Source organism: Pelophylax lessonae, assembly GCF_965119305.1.
Source record: "Pelophylax lessonae genome assembly, chromosome: 8".
NCBI classification, from domain to species: domain Eukaryota; kingdom Metazoa; phylum Chordata; class Amphibia; order Anura; family Ranidae; genus Pelophylax; species Pelophylax lessonae.
The window spans coordinates 294,726,828-294,746,715 of record NC_138775.1 but is presented as its reverse complement, the minus strand read 5'-3'; the positions used below and the strand labels follow the sequence as shown (position 1 = coordinate 294,746,715).

At 44.3% G+C, this 19,888-nt stretch overlaps 1 protein-coding gene across 1 annotated transcript in view; it reads right to left on the bottom strand.

The window, feature by feature from the left end:
* Nucleotides 1–19,888, bottom strand: part of IPO13 (importin 13) — a 126,153-nt gene that overhangs the window by 36,372 nt on the left and 69,893 nt on the right. The window contains 1 exon segment of the mRNA XM_082265019.1: nt 13,648–13,744. Coding sequence (XP_082121145.1) covers nt 13,648–13,744 — 97 coding nt within the window.

Sequence of the window (19,888 nt, the reverse complement as noted above, 5' to 3'; positions counted from 1 at the left end):
ACCAAACGGTACGGCTCGCTTAAACAGTACCACCTAAGTTGTAGTTCCAAGAGGGCCGTACCGGTACCATATCCCACAATCCTTTGCATGCAGCCTTGACTGTTTGTCACTACTAGCCACTGATTGGTCAGAGAATCGTTGTTATCCCACCCACTTTACTTTAGTGGATAAGCAAACCGTACCGAACCGTTCCAACACCGTACCATGCGGTACCATGCAGTGGAAAACCAAACAGAGCCAAGCAGGGCCAAGTGGAGCCGAGTCGGTACTTGCAGTGGAAAAGTGCCATTACTACTGCCTCTGTACGACCAGGAGCGTAATTACATAATTATATCATTTAATGACCACTGTGTATTGAAGATGGTTTCTAATTGCACCAACTGTACATTTCTGTGTATCCTAGACTAACTGTACAGGACATTAGACTGATTCCTATTTTTTGTTTTTTAATGTCTTGTTTTTGGTTTTCTTTTTTAATTAAAAAATTTCACTAATAAACAAAAAAAAAAAAAAAAAAAAAAAAAAAAAAAAACAGGCGGTCCCTAAATCCTACAAACAACCAGTACTCAACTGCTTACATAGGCCGGGCTGATCAATGGTTCTGGTGGTTTAAAACTGCAGGGTTTGGAAATTTGGCATCAGAAAAGAGTTAATCCGTTTGGCTGGAACGGTAACGTAATCAGTCTGTCCTTCCTCCATTTTTATACGGTTTCCGGAATAGTTTAAGCTGGGCTCATATGGCAATTACACAAAAGGTGAATATGTACACAACAAGCAAGAGGAAAGCAAAAATAGCGACAGGCACAGAGAAGAGCAGTGTTCATACACTAATAAATAACATAAAAGGATGCAATAACAGAACTGTAAAAGTGCAGGTGATGGCAGCTTCAAATTAGACTCCCCATACAAAGCTGCGGGATGTTTTTTTTTTTTTAGACAATGCTGTATTTGCAGAGGAGTCACCGGCAGCACATACATTGTCTCTGGAAGCTGCTGACGTTTGCTTATAATGTACATTCTGATCACTGTTCTGAAGACCACCATACAGCTGGGAGGGCGAGGTTAACATACATTGTAAATAATAAAGCCTTAACATGCCCATAAAATGTGTAGTTTTGATGTTGCCATAGAAAAAACACAATAAAACCCACCATCGGCTACTCTTAAAGTGGACCAAATGAAAAATTGTGTGTAGAGAGGTTCTAGTCCTGTGCCCACCACTGTGAGTCCTGGCTAGGGAAGAAACTCGTCCCGGCTCCAGATATCAGTGTGTAATAAAAGAAAAGTCCTATAAGCCGCACATCAAAACAGAAATGTAATGTAGTATGTGGCAACTTCAGCCTGGGCTCCAACCACGCCATGCCCCCGATGTGTTTCGCTCCGCCTCTCAGAGCCTAATCATTCCCTATGATTAAGCTCAGCGGGGCAGGGTGGGGCGGGGGGGAGTAAAACGCACTGGAGCCCGTCCTAGTTGGTGCTAAGGCTGAAGTTCCCACATACTACATTACAGCACTTCTGTTTTGATGTGCGGCTAATAGGACTTTCCTTTCATTACGCACTCTTAAAGTGGACCTAGCATTAGATCTATGCATTTCTGATGAGTCCATAATGTATGCCAAGTAATGTGTCCATGCAACTACCTACCACAGAGATCATAGTAACCCCACCACCCTCCCCCGACAAGGTCTTCATCTGCTTTCCTGTCTAGAAGGAGGGCGCTATCTCAGCCATTAGCCAGGGTCACCATCAACTTCCTGGACTGAGATGGCAATTTAGAGATGACACCATAATGTACAGTTGTGCTCATAAGTTTACATACCCTGGCAGAATTTATGATTTCTTGGCCATTTTTCCGAGAATATGAATAACAAAAAATCTTTTCTTTCACTCATGGTTAGTGTTTGGCTGAAGCCATTTATTATCAATCAACTGTGTTTACTCTTTTTATATCATGATGACAACAGAAACTCCCCAAATGACCCTGATCAAAAGTTTACATACCCCAGTTCTTAATACCGTGCATTGCCCCCTTTAACATCAATGACAGCTTGAAGTATTTTGTGGTATTTGTGGATGAAGCTCTTTATCTTCTCAGATGGTAAAGCTGCCCATTCTTCCTGGCAGAAGCCTCCAGTTCCTGTAAATTCTTGGGCTGTCTTCCATGAACGGCACGTTTGAGATCTCCCCAGAGTGGCTCAATGATATCGAGGTCAGGAGACTGAGATGGCCACTCCAGAACCTTCACGTTATTCTGCTGTAGCCAATGGCAGGTCGACTTGGTCTTGTGTTTAGGATCATTGTCATGTTGAAATGTCCAAGTCCGTCCCATGCGCAGCTTCCGGGCAGATGAATGCAAATTTTCCTCCATTATTTTTTGATAACTGCATTCATCTTGCCACCAATTCTGACCAAATTTCCGGTGCCTTTTGTAGCTCACACATCCCCAAAACATCAGCGATCCACCTCTGTGTTTCACAGTAGGAATGGTGGACCTTTCGTCATAGGCCTTGTTGACTCCTCTCCAAATGTAGCGTTTATGGTTTTTTGGTCTCATCACTCCATGACTTTGTGGCAGAAGGTTTGAAGCTCTTCTCTGTGCTGTTTGGCGTAGTGTAAGCGGGATACTTTGTGGAAGAAGGTTTGAGGTCTGTCTCTGTGCTGTTTGGCGTATTGTAAGCGGGATACTTTCTGGCAGAAGGTTTGAGGCCTGTCTCTGTGCTGCTTGGCGTATTGTAAGCGGGATACTTTGTGGCAGAAGGTTTGAGGCCTGTCTCTGTGCTGTTTGGCGTATTGTAAGCGGGATAATTTGTGGCATTTAAGTAGTAATGGCTTTCTTCTGGCGACTCGACCATGCGGCCCATCTTTCTTCAAGTGCCTACTTATTGTGCATCTTGAAACAGCCACACCGCATGTTTTCAGAGAGTCCTGTATTTCACCTGAAAGTATTTCTGGGGTTTTCTTTGCATCCCAAACAATTTTCCTGGCAGTTGTGGCTGAAATTTTAGTTGGTCTTCCTGACCGTGGTTTGGTTTCACCAGAACCCCTCATTTTCCACTTCTTGATTAGAGTCTGAACACTGCTGATTGGCATTTTCAATTCCTTGGATATCTTTTTATATCCCTTTCCTGTTTTATACAGTTCAACTACCTTTTCCCGCAGATCCTTTGACAATTCTTTTGCTTTCCCCAGAACTCAGAATCCAGAAACGTCAGTGCAGCACTGGATGAAAGATGCAAGGGTCTGTCAGGAGTCCAGAAACTCATTGACCTTTTATACACACACTATTTACAAGCAAACAGATCACAGGTGAGGACGGTGACCTTTAATAACCATTCAAACCCCTTTGTGTCATCTTGTGTGCATGTTATCAGGTCAAAATCACCAGGGTGTGTAAACTTTTGATCAGGGCCATTCGGGTAGTTTCTGTTGTCATTATGATTTAACCACTTAAGCCCCGGAAGATTTTACCCCCTTCCTGACCAGGGGGTATTTTGCGATTCGGCACTGCGTGGCTTTAACGGACAATTGCGCGGTCGTGCAAAGCTGTACCAAAATAAAATTGACGTCCTTTTTTTCCCACAAACATAGCTTTCTTTTGGTGGTATTTGATCACCTGTGCGATTTTTTGATCATGCGCTATAAACAAAAAAAGAGCGACAATTTTGCAAAAATAACAATATTTTTCACATTTTTTAATATGAAATTCCCCCCCTCCAAAAAAAAATGTAAAAATCAAAATATTTTTAAATTTTTGGCCAATTGTTTTCTATGTTTGGTAAAAAAAAAATCACAATAAGCGTATTTTGATTGGTTTGCGCAAAAGTTATTGCGTTTACTAAGGGAAAGATTTTTGTCATTTTTGTTGTTTTTTTTTTTTTAACGAGTAATGGCGGTGATCTGCGATTTTTTTTGCGGTACTGCGACATTGCAGCGGACAGATCGGACCCTTGACTGACATTTTTGGGGGTACCAGTGACATTACTGCAGTAATCAATGCTATACATATGCACTGTTACTGTAAAAATGACACTGGGAGGGAAGGGGTTAACTTTATTGGAGAGGGAGGGGTTAAGTGTGTCCCTAGGGGCGTGTTTCTTACTGTGATTGGATGTGGCTGTGTGTGTAACAGCACAGATCAATGGTCCTACATAGCAGGACCGAGTGATCTGTGCTTTTACACAGGGAAGAATGACAGGCGGCTTTGTTTACATTAGCCGCCTGCCTTTCTCCCTCTCTACCCGACGATCGAGAATGACCGGCGGACATCGGGTCTGCCGGTCACACGCGTCGGCTTCTTCAGGTACGAGCGGGGGCGGGAGCTCCGGCGGCACGAGCTCGCCCCCCTTTTGGTCCCAGGCTAGTGACGTACCGGTACGTCACTTTGCCTGGGAGGGGCTGACCGCTGCCATATATAGTCGGCAAGTGGTTAAAAAGAGTAAGCACAGTTGATTGATAATAAATGGCTTCAGCCAAACACTAGCCGTGAGTGAAAGGAAAGTTTGTGTGTTATTCATATTCTCTGAAAAATGGCCAAGAAATCATAAATTCTACCAGGGTGTGTAAACTTATGAGCACAACTGTAAATATTGGTATCTGTGCAGTTCTGCAACTGTTGCAGGCTCACACTTTACGACCTGATATGAAGTTACAATGTTGCAATCTGATCAATAGAGTGAAGACTGAGGAAATGCTTCTTACTGCCTGCAGCAGACCGATGATATCATTCTCAGCTTAGGCAAAGTCACTGACTCCATGGAGCTTAAGGATTACTTTTCAACGATAAAAATAGATCTTTATATGCAATCCCCATTGGGGGCAGAGATCTGGAACAGGAAGAGTCATCTATTGATAAATGCAAGGCTAAAGAACAGCTGCACAATGGCCATTGTAATAGCTGTACCATTTACAACTGACTGATGTCACAGTGTATGAAGAATAAGGTTGTCCGAGTTTAGGTGCACTTTATAGGAAAACCATTGCAAAACAATTCACAAAAATAAAAACGTATTCAACTTACAAACACTTCGGTCCTGCAGCCTTTTCCACCCTAAAGCCCAACTGAAGCGTGCAAAATCTTAAAGGTGGTGGTCTTTTAAAAAAAAAAAAAAAAAAGCCACAGCCCAATTACAAAAAGTCTTTTCCCTGTCAACATGCTGCACAGGAGGACCCTTGGTTCTCAATGTGGAAGCAGTCGTCTCTCTGCAAAAGGTCTGACTTTTGCTGACTCAGGCCTATAGCTCTGCAATCTGCCAAGTTCACGCTCCTCACTAATTGAGAGCTCTAGTTCTAACTTAGCAAGTAACTCTATTTCCAACTTAGAATAATATTTCTCTTAGCTAGCTTTAGCTACGTATGCGGGAAGGGGAATGAGATTCAAACAGTGGCTGAAGGTCGGTCATACAGGATAATGAAGCCTTTCTCAACAAGGGTCTCCTGAGTATGCTAGGAGTTGAGAGATGAGCAATTTCAGCCTCTCTGAGTTCATATCAAGTGACTCCTGACCCCAGTGACCCATTTAACAACAGTATCTGTACGAGGGGGCATTCTTTCCAATGACCAACAATGTAAGAAATAATCTTACCATTACAATCACTGGAGTCCTCATTTACCACCAACGTAAGAGCGTCCTCTACCAATGACCACCAATGTAAGTTGGACCTCCTTCCACTTATCCCAATCTAAGGAAGACCATCCCGTTGATCACCACTGTAAGTTGGACCTCCTTCCACTTACCACCAATCTAAGGTAACCTGTCTCCACTGACCACTAATATGAGGTGGACCGCCTTCCACTTATCACCAATCTAAGGAAGCCCATCTCTACTACCACCAATGTAAACTGGACCTCCTTCCACTTATCCCAATCTAAGGAAGACCATCCCACTGATCACCACTGTAAGTTGGACCTCATTCCACTTACCACCAATCTAAGGTAACCTGTCTCCACTGACCACCACAGTAAGTTGGACCTCCTTCCCCTTACCACTAATCTGAGGAAGCCCATCTTTACTGACCACTAATATGAGGTGGACCTCCTTCCACTGACCACCAATCTAAGAAAGCCCATCTCCACTGACCACTAATATGAGGTGGACCTCCTTCCACTTACCATTAATCTGAGGAAGCCCATTTTTACTGACCACTAATGTGAGGTGGACCTCCTTTCACTTACCACTAATCTGAAGAAGCCCGTCTCCACTGACCACAAATGTGAGGTGGACCTCCTTCCACTGACCACCAATCTAAGGAAGCCCATATCCACTGACCACTAATGTGAGGTGGACCACCTTCCACTTACCACTAATCTGAGGAAGCCCATCTCCACTGACCACTAATATGAGGTGGACCTCCTTCCACTTACCATTAATCTAAGGAAGCCCATCTCCACTAACCACCAATGTAAATTGGACCTCCTTCCACTTACCACCAGTCTAACGAAGCCCATATCCACTGACCACTAATGTGAGGTGGGACTCTGTCAACTGACTACCAATCTAAGGGGCTCCTCTCCAAATGACAACCAATGTAAGGTGGTCCCATTCTTCCACTGACCACTTATCTAAGGGGACCCTTCTCCACTGATCCCCAGTGGAGAAGGCAGTTCACTGCCCACCAACATAAAGCGGAACGTTTTACACAGACCACTACAAATTTTCACTGTCTGCTCTTCTTTTCCTGGCCATTATGAATATTATAATTTGATTACTTAGTAGTACTGAAAATACATTACATTTGTTACATAGCTGCTGCCGTCATTTGTACCTCCTGTTACTGTATGGACTACTATACTTAATAAAGTTGTTTACATTGGAGTGCGGCCATCCAGATTTTTCCATTTCCACATCACATTTGTTGTTCATTTATTCTTATAGCTTAACTTAGTGTTCATGCCAATGTACCCGGAGCTGTAGATATAAGCAATTAGTGGAAGGGGTTCCCTGAGACCTGAAAGCTACAACATTGTATGTCAAGGGTTCCTCTATGTTATAAAGGTTGAGAAAAGCTATGGCGAACCTTGGCACCCCAGATGTTTTGGAACTATATTTCCCATGATGCTCAACTACACTGCAGAGTGCATGAGCATCATGGGAAATTAAGTTCCAAAACATCTGGGGTGCCAAGGTTCACCATCACTGGGCTAGGATAATGAGTGTGATGAGATATAAAGTTATTTACATGTATGACTTCCCATCCTACATCACAATCCTGTATAAAAACATCAGCACCACCTATAAATCACACACAAGCATTACTACATATGCTAATAATATTGGGTAAGATTTAAAAACCAAAAGTAACTAAATTACCATATTTGTGTTACATATTACAGCTTTCCTGGTTCTCACTGACATACAATGTGCTTGGATGAACATTGTGTACTTTATCTGCTCCATCAGCTGGCTCCTATGATTAAGTCAGAAACCATTGCATTCCTTGCTTTGTTCTGGTGGGACTGGACAAATCCTCACACACGGGAGAGGCAGAGATCAAACCTCCATTACTACAATCTTTCTGACACAAAATATCTTCTCAGCTTTTATCCCTGTGGATGTACCACCAATAACATTTTATTATGTTGCTTCTGGCCCTTCATAATCAATAAGTATCTCACCCTGCAAAAGGTAATTGAAGCGGACCTTCTGTGAAGGTTCTCATTTATTCAGGTCATGGTATAGCCAGGTCACATTCAACTGGACTTGTTCTGTAATGTTGGAGATGTTTTGAAGCTTCTATAAACCACTTCTTCAGTTCTCATGAGGATCAGGAACATACCCCAACATTTATATTTACATGGGTGGCACCAACACCTTGCTCCAATCACCACAGAAAGGCAGATGTTGTTATCCAAGAACAGGATGGGAGGTGTGAAAGTTATGGAACCACCTGGATGTCAGGAAGGCTTCATAGGTGTGGAACCTTTCATTTACATCGGGGCTTGACAAATTCCAGGCGCCAAGTCTCCATGGCGACTAGAAATTGCATCCTGGCGCCTGGGCTTTATCAGCCGTCACAATTTGTAACACCCGACACCCAGAACATGCAGTCCTGGGCACCAAGCAGGTTATTTTCTTTTCTACATTCAGCCCTGCTCACTTGTCAGGTGGAAGCATTTGGGCTGCCGCTCGATTGCTTCTACACACATTGGTAAGGTTTCTCCCCCTCCGCCGACTTGTGTCCCAGGCTCTGCTTGTCCATCTGTGTGCCCGGGATTGCCATAGCAGGCACCCCAGGGTAGAGGGGAGGGAGTGCAATCTGCAATGCATTACATTTAGTGGAGCATAGGGGAGACATGCAGGGTCTTTTTAAGACCCTGCATGTCTCAGAGAACCGGTCACCAAAAAATCATCACATAGGGGACTTTTTGCCCCCTATGTGACAAAAAGCAAAGTTAAGTAAAAACACTTTAAAAAGTGGTAAAAAGTTAGCACAAAAAATGTTTTTGAGCACCCCCCCCCCCCACATAAATGCGGCTACAAACTTAAACACCCACGTTGGGGCGCCTACGCATGAAAACATTGATTGCGATACATGTAAAATATCGCCGTGCACGCGCACAAACTGACTCCTAACTTTTTTTAGCTGCCTCCTAGATTCAAAGTAAATTTGTCAAGCCCTGATGTACATGGCTGTAGACACCCAGGTAGAGACGTCAAAATTGCCTCTTTCACGTCTCTTGCAAACCAGTTGTTCTCCCTGTCAACAAACTTTAGGGAGGCAAAGCAACCTCTCAACAATGGTCAACATAGGAGGGCAAATTCTACAGGTCAAGACTCAGAAGTTTTTCTATGCCTTAACCCCTTCCTGTGGACAGTACCCATATATGCGGCCTTATTGGACTGGGCTTTGTTCCTTGAGGCCGCATACATGCGTATCTGTCTTTGTGCTGGGAGTATGCTGCGCGGCACGTTTCCAGCAGAGAGACCGCGGTCTCACTGGGAGCCCCAGGTTCTGTATTAATGATCTTGACTCGGATTGGATATCAGAGTGATCAGTCACTATGAAGCCCGCCCCTGTGTTCTCTCTCTTTCTCTGAATGGAGGAGAGGGATATATTGTCGCTCTCTCTCCTTGCAGAGTAAAGCTAGCTTAAGCTACGTATGCTGGGAGGGGAACGCAATTCAATTGACTAAGGCTACATTCACACAGCGTAGCGTTTTTCGCGCGTTTTTTACCGCGTTTTTTTGCGGCGATTTTTACCGCGATTTTTGTGCAGGCGTTTTTAGATTGAATAGAGATCAATGGAAAACGCCTGTAATCTGCCCAAAAAGAAGCTCATGTACTTTTTTGAGCGTTGGGCGTTTTGTATACAGCGTCAAAACGCTCAGATGTGAACAGGGGCCATTGAAATGAATAGGATTTGTCTTGTTGGGCGTTTTGAGAGCTGATCCTAGAGCAGAAAAACGCCCCAAAAACGCCTACATGTGAACGGAGTCTAAGGGTTGGCCATACAGGATAATGAAGTCTCTCTCAACAAGGGTTCCCCAAATATGCTAGGAGTTCCTTGAGAGATGAGCAATTTCAGCCTCTCTGAACTCATGTCAAGTAACCCCTCAAGTAACCAATGATCTATATAGCTACAGTATCTGTACGAGGGGCATTCTTCCCAATGACCAAAAATGTAAGGACTATTCTTCCCACTGATCACCAATGTAATGGAGTCCTTCTCTCATTTACCACCAATGTAAGAGGTTCCTCTCCCCATGACTATCAATGTAAGTTGGACCGTCTTCCACTGATCAATCTAAGGAAGCCCATCTCTGCTGACCACCAATGTAAGTTGGACCTCCTTCCACTGATCACCAATCTAAGGAAGCCCGTCTCCACTGACCACCAATGTAAGTTGGGCCTCCTTCCACTGATCACCAATCTAAGGAAGCCCGTCTCCACTGACCACCAATGTAAGTTGGGCCTCCTTCCACTGATCACCAATCTAAGGAAGCCCATCTCCACTGACCACCAATGTAAGTTGAACCTCCTTCCACTGACCACCATACTAAGAAAGCCGTCTCCACTGAGCACAAATGTGAGGTGGACCTCTGCCAACTGACTAACAATCTAAGAGGGCCTGTCCCCACTGGCCACCAATGTACGGGGCTCCTCTCCAAATTACAACCAATGTAAGGTGGACCCCTTCTTCCACTGACCACTAATCTAAGGGGACCTTTCTCCACTGACCACCAGTAAAGAAGGCAGTTCACTGCCCTTCTTTTCTGACCATTATTAATATTATACTGAAGAGAGAGAATGCTGCTCCAGGTGTGTGGTGATAGCTAGGAGATGGAGTATCCCATAGAGTGCTGGCCTCAGCCCGCCTCCGTAGAAAACTTGTAGTAAAAGAAATAGCCGCACATCCAGGAATTCCAGTTGCCTTTAGATTTCTTTTAATTCCAAAATGTTACAAGTGATGACACCAAAGACACCAACATGAAGTCACGTAGACGCGTTTCACACATACTTCTTGTGCTTAATCCTTACGGTAATGATTAAGCACAAGAAGTATGTGTGAAACGCATCTACATGACTTCATGTTGGTGTCATCACTTGTAACATTTTGGAATTAAAAGAAATCTAAAGGCAACTGGAATTCCTGGATGTGCGGCTATTTCTTTTTCTACATTATTAATATTATTATTTCATTACTTATTAGTACTGAAAATACATTACATTTGTTAATTTGTTCTTATATTTCAAATTAGTATTCATGCCAATGTCCCCTTGCATGTAGATATTAGCAATTAGCAGAAGGGGTTCCCTGAGACCTGAAAGTTACGACTTTGTATGCCAAGGTTTCCTCTATGTTATAAAGGTTGAGAAAGGCTAGGATAATGAGTGTGATGAGACATAAATTAGTTTGTACATGTATGTTTGCCCATCCTACATCACAATCCAGTATAAAACATCAGCACCATCTATAGATCACGCAAAGTATGTTGCACATTTTGGACAGTTCTTGGACTGATTCATAAGAGGCGTGAAAGAGTGAAGTGGAAGAGTGGAAGTGAAAGTGGAACAAGTCAACCCTCATTGAGCAGGGATGGTGGCCTTCGACACCATCTGTCTAACCTCAGGCAACGTGGGGGGTTCTTTACTGTTAGGGCTACAAGATTGTGGAATTCTCTACCACAAGAGGTGTTTTCTGCGGGAAGTATGATGGCTTTCAAAAGACTCTTAGACGTACATCTCAAGGATCAGAAAATTCAGGGGTATGAGAGATGATTACAGCCACACACACCTACACAGGTTGAACTCGATGGACTGTTGTCTTTATTCAACCTCACCTACTATGTAACTATTTAACATATGTCGTTTTAACATCTTTACTCTGTTAATTGAAGCTTTACCACAAAGGAAGCCTTCCTGCCACCAATGATGGGGTTATGTAATTAGAGCAGAGTGGTTCCAGAACACCTTCTACCCCATCCAGTTTTTGGACACGAACATCTGTCTTTTCACGGTGATTGGACCAAGGTGTAGGTGCTGTGTGGATATAAACGTTGGGGTACGTTCCTGATGCTCATTAGAACTAAAGAAGTGGCTTGGATAAACATCTCCAACATTACAGAACATGGTCAGCTGAATGTCATCAGCTAGTAATAGACGTTTCCGACTGTATGCTGACCAGCTGACATTAATCTACGATATGGAAAATATATATCTGAAATTGTGCTGAAGACGACTGATGACTCGGGAGTTCTCACAAATCACAGGGTTCACCTCGGAGGACCTCTACCTCCATCTGCCCGGACATCTGCCTTGTCCAGACAGATGGTGGCACATAGGGGCAAAGGTCCCCTGTAAAGAACCATAACCTTTCCTCTCATTTCCCTTTCTTCTTCCTCAATCCGGGCACAGGTCCTCCATACCAATACCTGCACACCAATGCATCCTTTTTTCTGCCAGTTAAAGTTTGTGGTGTTGTGCAATTGAAAATAGATGTTTGTGAACAATACCCAGTTTCTGGCCAATTTCCTAAGATTCTCCCAGTGCTTTGTACTATATGTGCATCCTTGAAAAAGCAAACATTGGATAAAAAAAAAAAAAATCAACATATGCAAGATAATCTTCTCCTTTTGATACATAGGTATAAAAGAATGAGAATCAACATATGCAGGACAATGCAGGATACTGCGATCAGGATAATCGTTTGCCACTGACACATATGACTATATGTCTAAAACTAGGGATGCACCGACTTATCAGCCACGCATTATGTCGATAGAAAAAAAAAAGTGCCGATAATGGCATGCTGAGTCATCAATCAAAATTGCATCCCACTGACTTCAATGCAAAACGGCACCCCCCCCCCCCCCCATGTTGACTTCAATGCAAAGCTGCCCCCCCCCCGTTGACTTCAATGCAAAATCAGCCCCCCCCCATTTGCTTCAATGCAAAATTATTACCCCCGTTTGCTTCAATGCAAAATGATTCCCCCCGTTGGCTTCATCTCCCCCCAATCCCCCCCCATTGGCTTCAATGCATAAACCCCCCCCCCCCATTGGCTTCAATGCATAGACTCCCCCCCCGTTGGCTTCAATGCATAACCCCCCCTCCCCCGTTGGCTTCAATGCATAAACTCCCCCCCCCCCCCCCGTCGGCTTCAATGCATAAACTCCCCCCCCGTCGGCTTTAATGCATATACTCCCCCCCGTCGGCTTCAATGCATAAACTCCCCCCCCATCGGCTACAATGCATAAACTCCCCCCCCCCCCCGTCGGCTTCAATGCATAAACTCCCCCCCCCCCCGGCTTCAATGCATAAACTCCCCCCCGTCGGCTTCAATGCATAAACTCCCCCCCGTCGGCTTCAATGCATAAACTCCCCCCGTTGGCTTCAATGCATAAACGCCCCCACGTTGGCTTCAATGCATAAACTCCCCCCGTTGACATCGATGCAAAATTGCCCCCCGTTGACATCAATGCAGAAACCCCAGCCACATGAATTAAATTTAAAAAAAATTAAAAACTGTCCGTTTCGAGTTAAGTGCATCCTGAATTTTTGGTTTTCGGCACTGGAATTTTCCTTTTCATTGCACCCCTATCTAAAACCGTTTCATTTTCATATAAGGAAATATTGCAAGTGTTCTCTTTTTGTATGACTACAAATTCTGCAATTTCTTTTAAAAATGTATGCATCAATGATCATTCTGTGCACATCACAAATATTCCACATTTTGCATGAAAAAAAATTTGTTACTTAAAATCCATCTAAAACTTCTAAGACGGTGTAAGACCACCCAGACCACAGGGTGACAACGCTGCTGTGTGATTTCCCTGCAGATAAAACAGCGTTGTCACCCTATTACAGGAAATGGAAAAATAAATCTACCGGCAGGATCAGCAGGTAGTAACATCATATTACATGAAGGACTCAGAAAAACAAATACCGCTGTGTTAATGCTTCTGGCAGGCTGAATTATATGTAGATTTTTTATTTTGACAATAGAATGACTTTAAATAAACCTTGTATTATCTTAAAGAACAGCGATAGCTTCTTATTATATTCTTTAAATCCTCATATGTTTAAACATGGCTGCACAACCATATTCAACCTCCAACAACCCAATCAGATGAGAGTGATTCGGTCCTGGCAGAACCCTGGAATAGAAACAGGAAGTGTTTACATTGTACGGATCACCGGTGTGAACTAACCTTGCTGAAACAGGGAGAGAGTCAGCGATGTGACCAGCAGGAAAAGCGCTTTGATCGGCGGGAAGTGCGCTGGCTCGTGTGCGAAGATGTGAACCAACTGCCAAAGAGAACACAAAACATACAAGATTTATAAAACTGTGAACAAACCAAAAGGTATCTACCTGTGTTCCAATCGTATCAAGGATTAAACGCTTAAGGACCGCCCGCCGCAGTTTTACTGCAGTAGTCAAACCTTCCTACGCGAACCGACGTAATACTAAGTCGGTCTGGCACTTGGTGCTAGGGGGCGAGCGTGCGCCACAGGCGGCACACCCCCGCCCCCACTCAGCAGGGGGGATGCCGATGCATGGGGCCAGCGGCCGCGATTGCTACCGGCCACCCGCGATCGCTTCCCGCTGAGAGAGAACGCCCCCTTAACCTCTTCCGATACTGCGGCAGGCTGGTCCTCCTGTGCGAATCGACGTAGCCCTATATCAGTCACACGCCTGCAGCTAGGGGGGAGACACGCGCCTCCCACCCCCACTTGGCAGTGGGGGCTCCGATTGCCACCAGGCACCCGCGATCGCTCCAAGCTGAGAGAGAAGAACGGTCGGCTGTTGTAAACACAGCTGACCGTTCTTCTCTCTGGAATGATCACAGAGCGCCTGTGATCCTTCTATATAGGAACACAGGTCTCTATGATCATTTCAAAAGCCCCTCCACCCACAGTTAGAAACACTCCCCTAGGCTTACATTTAACCCCTTGATCACCCCCGGGTTAACCCCTTCCCTGCCAGTGTCATTATTACAGTAACAGTGCATATGTTTAGCACTGATTACTGTAGTAATGTCACTGGTCCCCCCAAAAATGTCAGTTAGCGGTCCGATCTGTCTGCCGCAATGTTGCAGTCCCCATAAAAATGGCAGATCGCCGCCATTACTAGTAAAAATAAATAAAATAAAAATGACAAATCTTTCCTCTAGCTTGTAGACGCGATAACTTTTGCGCAAACCAATCAAAATACACTTTTTGCAATTTTTTTTTTTACCAAAAATTATGTAGCAGAAAACAAATTGGCCTAAAAATGATGAAAAAATGTGATCTTTACATTTTTTTTGGGAATGTTATATAGCAGAATGTGAAAAATATTGTTTTTGTTTACAGAATTGTCGCTATTTTTTTGTTTATAGCGCAAAAAAATAAAAAGCGCAGAGGTGATAAAATACCACCAAAAGAAAACTCTGTGGGAAAAAAAGGACATCAATTTTATTTGGGTACAGCGTCGCACGACCGCGCAATTGTCAGTTAAAGTAATGCAGTGCCGAAACGCAAAAAATGGCCTGGTCATTAACCAGTTCTGGACCGGAAGGATTTGCCCCCTTAATGACCAGGCCATATTTGGCGATTCGGCATTGCGTTTAACGGACAATTGCGCGGTCGGGCAACGCTGTACCTAAATATAATTGATGTCCTTTTTTTCCCACAAACAGAGCTTTCTTTTAGTGGTATTTTATCACCTGTGCGATTCTTACTTTTTGCGCTATAAACAAAAAAAAGAGCGACAATTCTATTAAAAAAAAATATATATATACATATTTTTCACATTCTGCTATATAACATTCCCAAAAAAAATTTAGAAATCAAATTTTTTTTTTTTAACAGTTTAGGCCAATTTGTTTCCTGCTACATATTTGTGGTAAAAAAAAAAAAAAAAAAAATTACAATAAGTGTATTTTGATTGGTTTGCGCAAAAGTTATCGCGTCTACAAACTACAGGAAAGATTTATGTCATTTTTATTGTTTTCTCTTTTTTTTTTTTAACTAGTAATGGCGGTGATCTGCGATTTTTAGCGGGACTGCAAAATTGTGGCGGACAGATCGGACCCCTAACTGACATTTTTGGGGGGACCAGTGACATTACTACATTACTAATCAGTGCTAAAAATATGCACTGTCACTGTATTAATGACACTGGCAGGGAAGGGGTTAACACAGTGGGTGATCAAGGGGTTAAGTGTGAGCCTAGGGGAGTGATTCTAACTGTGGGGGGGGGGGGCGGCTTGTGAAATGATCATAGAGACATGTGATCCGATATAGAAGGATCACAGGAGCTCTATGATCATTGCAGGGAGAAGAACGGTCAGATGTGTTTACAACAGCAGACCGTTCTCTCTCATCGGGGAGCGATCGCAAGTGCCCGGTGGCAATCGGTGCCGCCGGCCCTGTGCATCGGAGTCTCCTCTGCCGAGTGGGGGTGGGAGCGCGCAGGCGGAGGCGCGCATTTGCCCCCTAGCTGAGGGCGCGTGAAAAATGTAGGGCTACGTCGGTTCGCGCAGGAGGGCCAGCCTGCCGCAGTATATCTGCGGCGGGCGGTCCGGAAGCGGTTAAGGGGGCAAATCCTTCAAGTCCAGAATGAGTTAAAGAGTAACTCCACTTTTGTGGGGGAAAGAAAACAGCAAATAAAGAAAAAACAATATAGCGTATACAATTGTGACACAAATCATATTGTAATTCAATGTTACTGAAAATGACCTTTCCTTTTCACTCTGCAGCTGTTGTAATTTTCTGAGAATGCAATGCAATATGGCCGCCTGGAGCTGTTCTGTACACAGAATGTATACTGACCACACCCCCAGAAACATCATTTCCTGCTTGTGTGATTGGCTCACCAATTTTCCCAGAAGTCTGCACTAAGATACAAATCAGATTTCTGGCATCCCCTGCAACAAAAATGTCATTTTTGGTGAGATCCTCCCAATAGGAACACGTCTAAAGGGATGCAGACCCAGCAGCTTTCCTCATTAGAGCCCTGCAGCTGCCACAGCTGATAGATAATTATGAAACCACTCCCATTAGACCCACTCAGCACAGAGGAACAAACAATGATTTCTTCAAAATAACAAAAGGTAGAAATCTGCAACAAAGTTTGTTACAATCCCTGCAATGTACAGAGATCACCCAGAGGGGAATGTTTTTTTTCTCAATAAAAGTGGAGTTAGGCTTAAAGCCCTGGTTCATACTGAATGTGGCTTTGAAATCGCGCTACTTCAGTGCAATTTCAAAGCCGCCGATTAGTGCAATTTCATATGTGGCTTGCCGACATCTGTGCCACTTCATGCACATAAGTCAATGCAAGTCACACATGAAATCCCCAAAAATAGTGCAGGAACCTTTCCAAAATCAGTGCAAGAAGGAGTCGCACCGATGTGAACGGTTCCATAACCAGAAGTAGGGTGCGACTTGTGATCGGTCGAATCACATGACAAGTCGCACTGGTGTGTGAATGGGGGCTAAAGCAAACTTGTAAGGACAGAAATATGGGAGATGGTGCTGACAAATTGTCTGGCCAGTCAATAGGATTTACTACTCACATCCTTTATTTGGAGTACATTAATGGACATAAGGGAGGGCTGATTTACTAAAACTGGAGAGTGCAAAATCTGGTGCAGCTCTGCATATAAACCAATCCTCTTCAAAGTTTTATTGTCAAAGCTTAATTGAAGAAGCTGAAGTTAGAAGCTGATTGGCTAACATGCACAGCTGCACCAGATTCTGTGTACTCCAGTTTTAGTAAATCTCCCCCAAGGTCTTTTACTGTCGGGTTAGGCCCCTTTCACACTTTTACAACCTGAAAGTTGCGCTACTTTGACGCAATCCCAACCCAAAAAAAAATAAAATTTAATGGTGAGTAAAAAAAAACAATTTTCTTTCACCTTCGTTCATCGACGGACACAGCGCTCCATAAATCATAACTACTGGGTTTTATTGCCTCCTCCAGGAATAGAACTAGGCAGAACAAAAGACACTTGGCTACGCCTATGGGCCGTCCTTAGCTGGTATATAACCCCCCCCCACTCTGCTCTAGGTAATCAGTTTTAATCGGTCTAGTCAGGAGTAAGGACGTAGGCTTCCTGCTGGGATCTCTGGTCCTAGCAATTTTTTTCTCCTTCCTTACATCTTCTGTTTTTCTATTTTTTCCTTTGGGAGATCTACAATCAACTGCCGGATTGGGCAACGGGCTGGATAATCTAGATCCAGTGGTCCCCCCAGCAAGTGCGTGCAGACCGCAGCTGTGCGCTAGATCACCCGAGACCTAGCCTCACAGACAGAGGCTGGCCCACTAGTTAAACGTCTTGCAGCATCGCATACGACCGGCCATGGGTCTGAGTTGCAGCATTCCCTTGGCTGACAGCTTCCCTACCGAAGTTCGTGGTAAGGTCACATGTTCCTCTGGCAGACACCACGGGCGTCCAATGGGCCACGGTAAGTCCAGTATCATCCTCGGCTCAGGCTGCGGTTCCTGTGAGGAATCAAGGGCGAGGATCTTCCAATCATTCTGGTGGTCGTAAATGTCCCTTGGGGGCTTCCTCTCAGAGAAGGTCAGTTGTCCCAAGGGCTGCTCTACCATCCTGCTTTACAGTCCTTGGTTTTAATGGCTTAGCTATCAAAAGCCAGGTACTGAGGGATAGAGGTTTGTCTGGATCAGTGTTCCATGCTATGGTGAAGGTGAGGAAGTCGTTTTCTACAAGATACACCATTGTACGTGGAAAGCATACATTTCTTAAGGAGAATTGATTGGCGCTCATCCTCGATCCTTTTGATTCGAATCTTAACCTTTCTTCAATGGGGTGTTGATCCTGGAGTACCATCAAGGACAAGGTGTCGCCTTGGCAATCTTCTTTCAGTGACCCCTAGCCATGCACTCTTTAGTTCATACCTTCATTCATGGGGTTCGACATGTGGCTCCACCTGTACGATCTCATTTGCGGCCATGGGATTTAAATTTGGTGCTTTCGGCTCTCCAGAAAACTCCATTTGAGATTATTAGGGAGATTACCCTTCCCACGTTGTCCCAGAAGGTGGCATTCTTGGTGGCTATTACATCGGCCCGCAAGGTATCGGAATTGGCGGCATTATCCTGTCGCAGTCCCAATTTGTTGTCCATAGAGATAAAGTGATTCTTCGTCCCTGTCCATTATTCCTGCCCAAAGTTGTCTCTGACTTCCATTTGGATGAGGATATTGTGTTGCCATCCTGGTGTCCCAAGCCGGCTCATCCCAAGGAATTCGCCTTGCATACCTTGGATGTGGTTTGGGCGATTCGGGTGTATCTGGCAGCTACGGAGTCCTTTCAGAGGTAAGACTCGCTTTTTGTAGTTACGGAGGGAACAAGGTAAAGGCTGGCCGCTTCTTCGGCTAACATCTCCAGATGGATCAGACAGGCGGTAACTTAGGCCCATTCCATGAAAGGTCAGGTTCCACCTTTCCCTGTCACGGCGCATTCTACTCAGGCACTGAGTGCTTCTTGGGCCTTCCGTCAAGCATCAATATCGCAGGTTTGCAAGGCGGCCACTTGGTCGTCGGTGCATACCTTCACAAAATTCTACAAAGTAGATACTTTGGCACCTAAAATATGGTCAAAGAGGAGACAAAGAACTCATGGGAGCTGAAACCAGACAGAGAACCCTAAAAAAGCTGTAGCAGCAGAAGGAAAACCACAATTTGGGCTAAAGAGAAATGACGGCCCTAATCCTCAACTTCCACAAGGATCCAGGGAACAAGAAACTCCATGTCTAGGATTGCCAAGCAGACATTCATCCCGTTAAGATGAGAACTATTAGAGAAAAATGCCTCCAAAGAGTATAACAATGGCTCCCAAAATCACTTAGGGCACCAAGATTTAATGCGACAAAGTCAGCAAAAGCGCCAGAATGAGATACTGTACAAGGGAAATCACAAAAATGGGTAGGCAATAAATTAAAGCTGGACTTCCCCAGAAGAGGACAGTAAGGAAGATTACAAGTTATTGGGGTTGAAAAGTGCAATCTCAACACACTCAGCAGCATGGAGTCACCCCTGAGGCGAAGCCGCGAAGCCCTAAGGAAAAAGGTTTGAAAACCCAGCCTGTCCTACAGACTTAAAGTGTTACAGGGCTAAAGCTGCTCCTGACTCCCCAGATGCCACAATGCATCATGGTTGTAAACCCACAGTCCAGGGATTTATAAGAATGGTGAAGAACATTCAACTTGGGGTTGAGTCACAGCAAGGAAGATCACTATAGAGGTCCTCTTCTCAAATCTTCAAACTAAACAAGTGGGAAGAACCTGGACCCTGGTATGCACATCCCACTGAGTCCTCGCACCATTGCCTATGCCAAGAAACTAGCTTGTTCAGCACACAGATGGGTATTGCAGAGCCTCTCTCCAACAGCCTCCTTCTACAATGCAGAATCAGTAACACAACTAGATCCCTCAAAATTCTT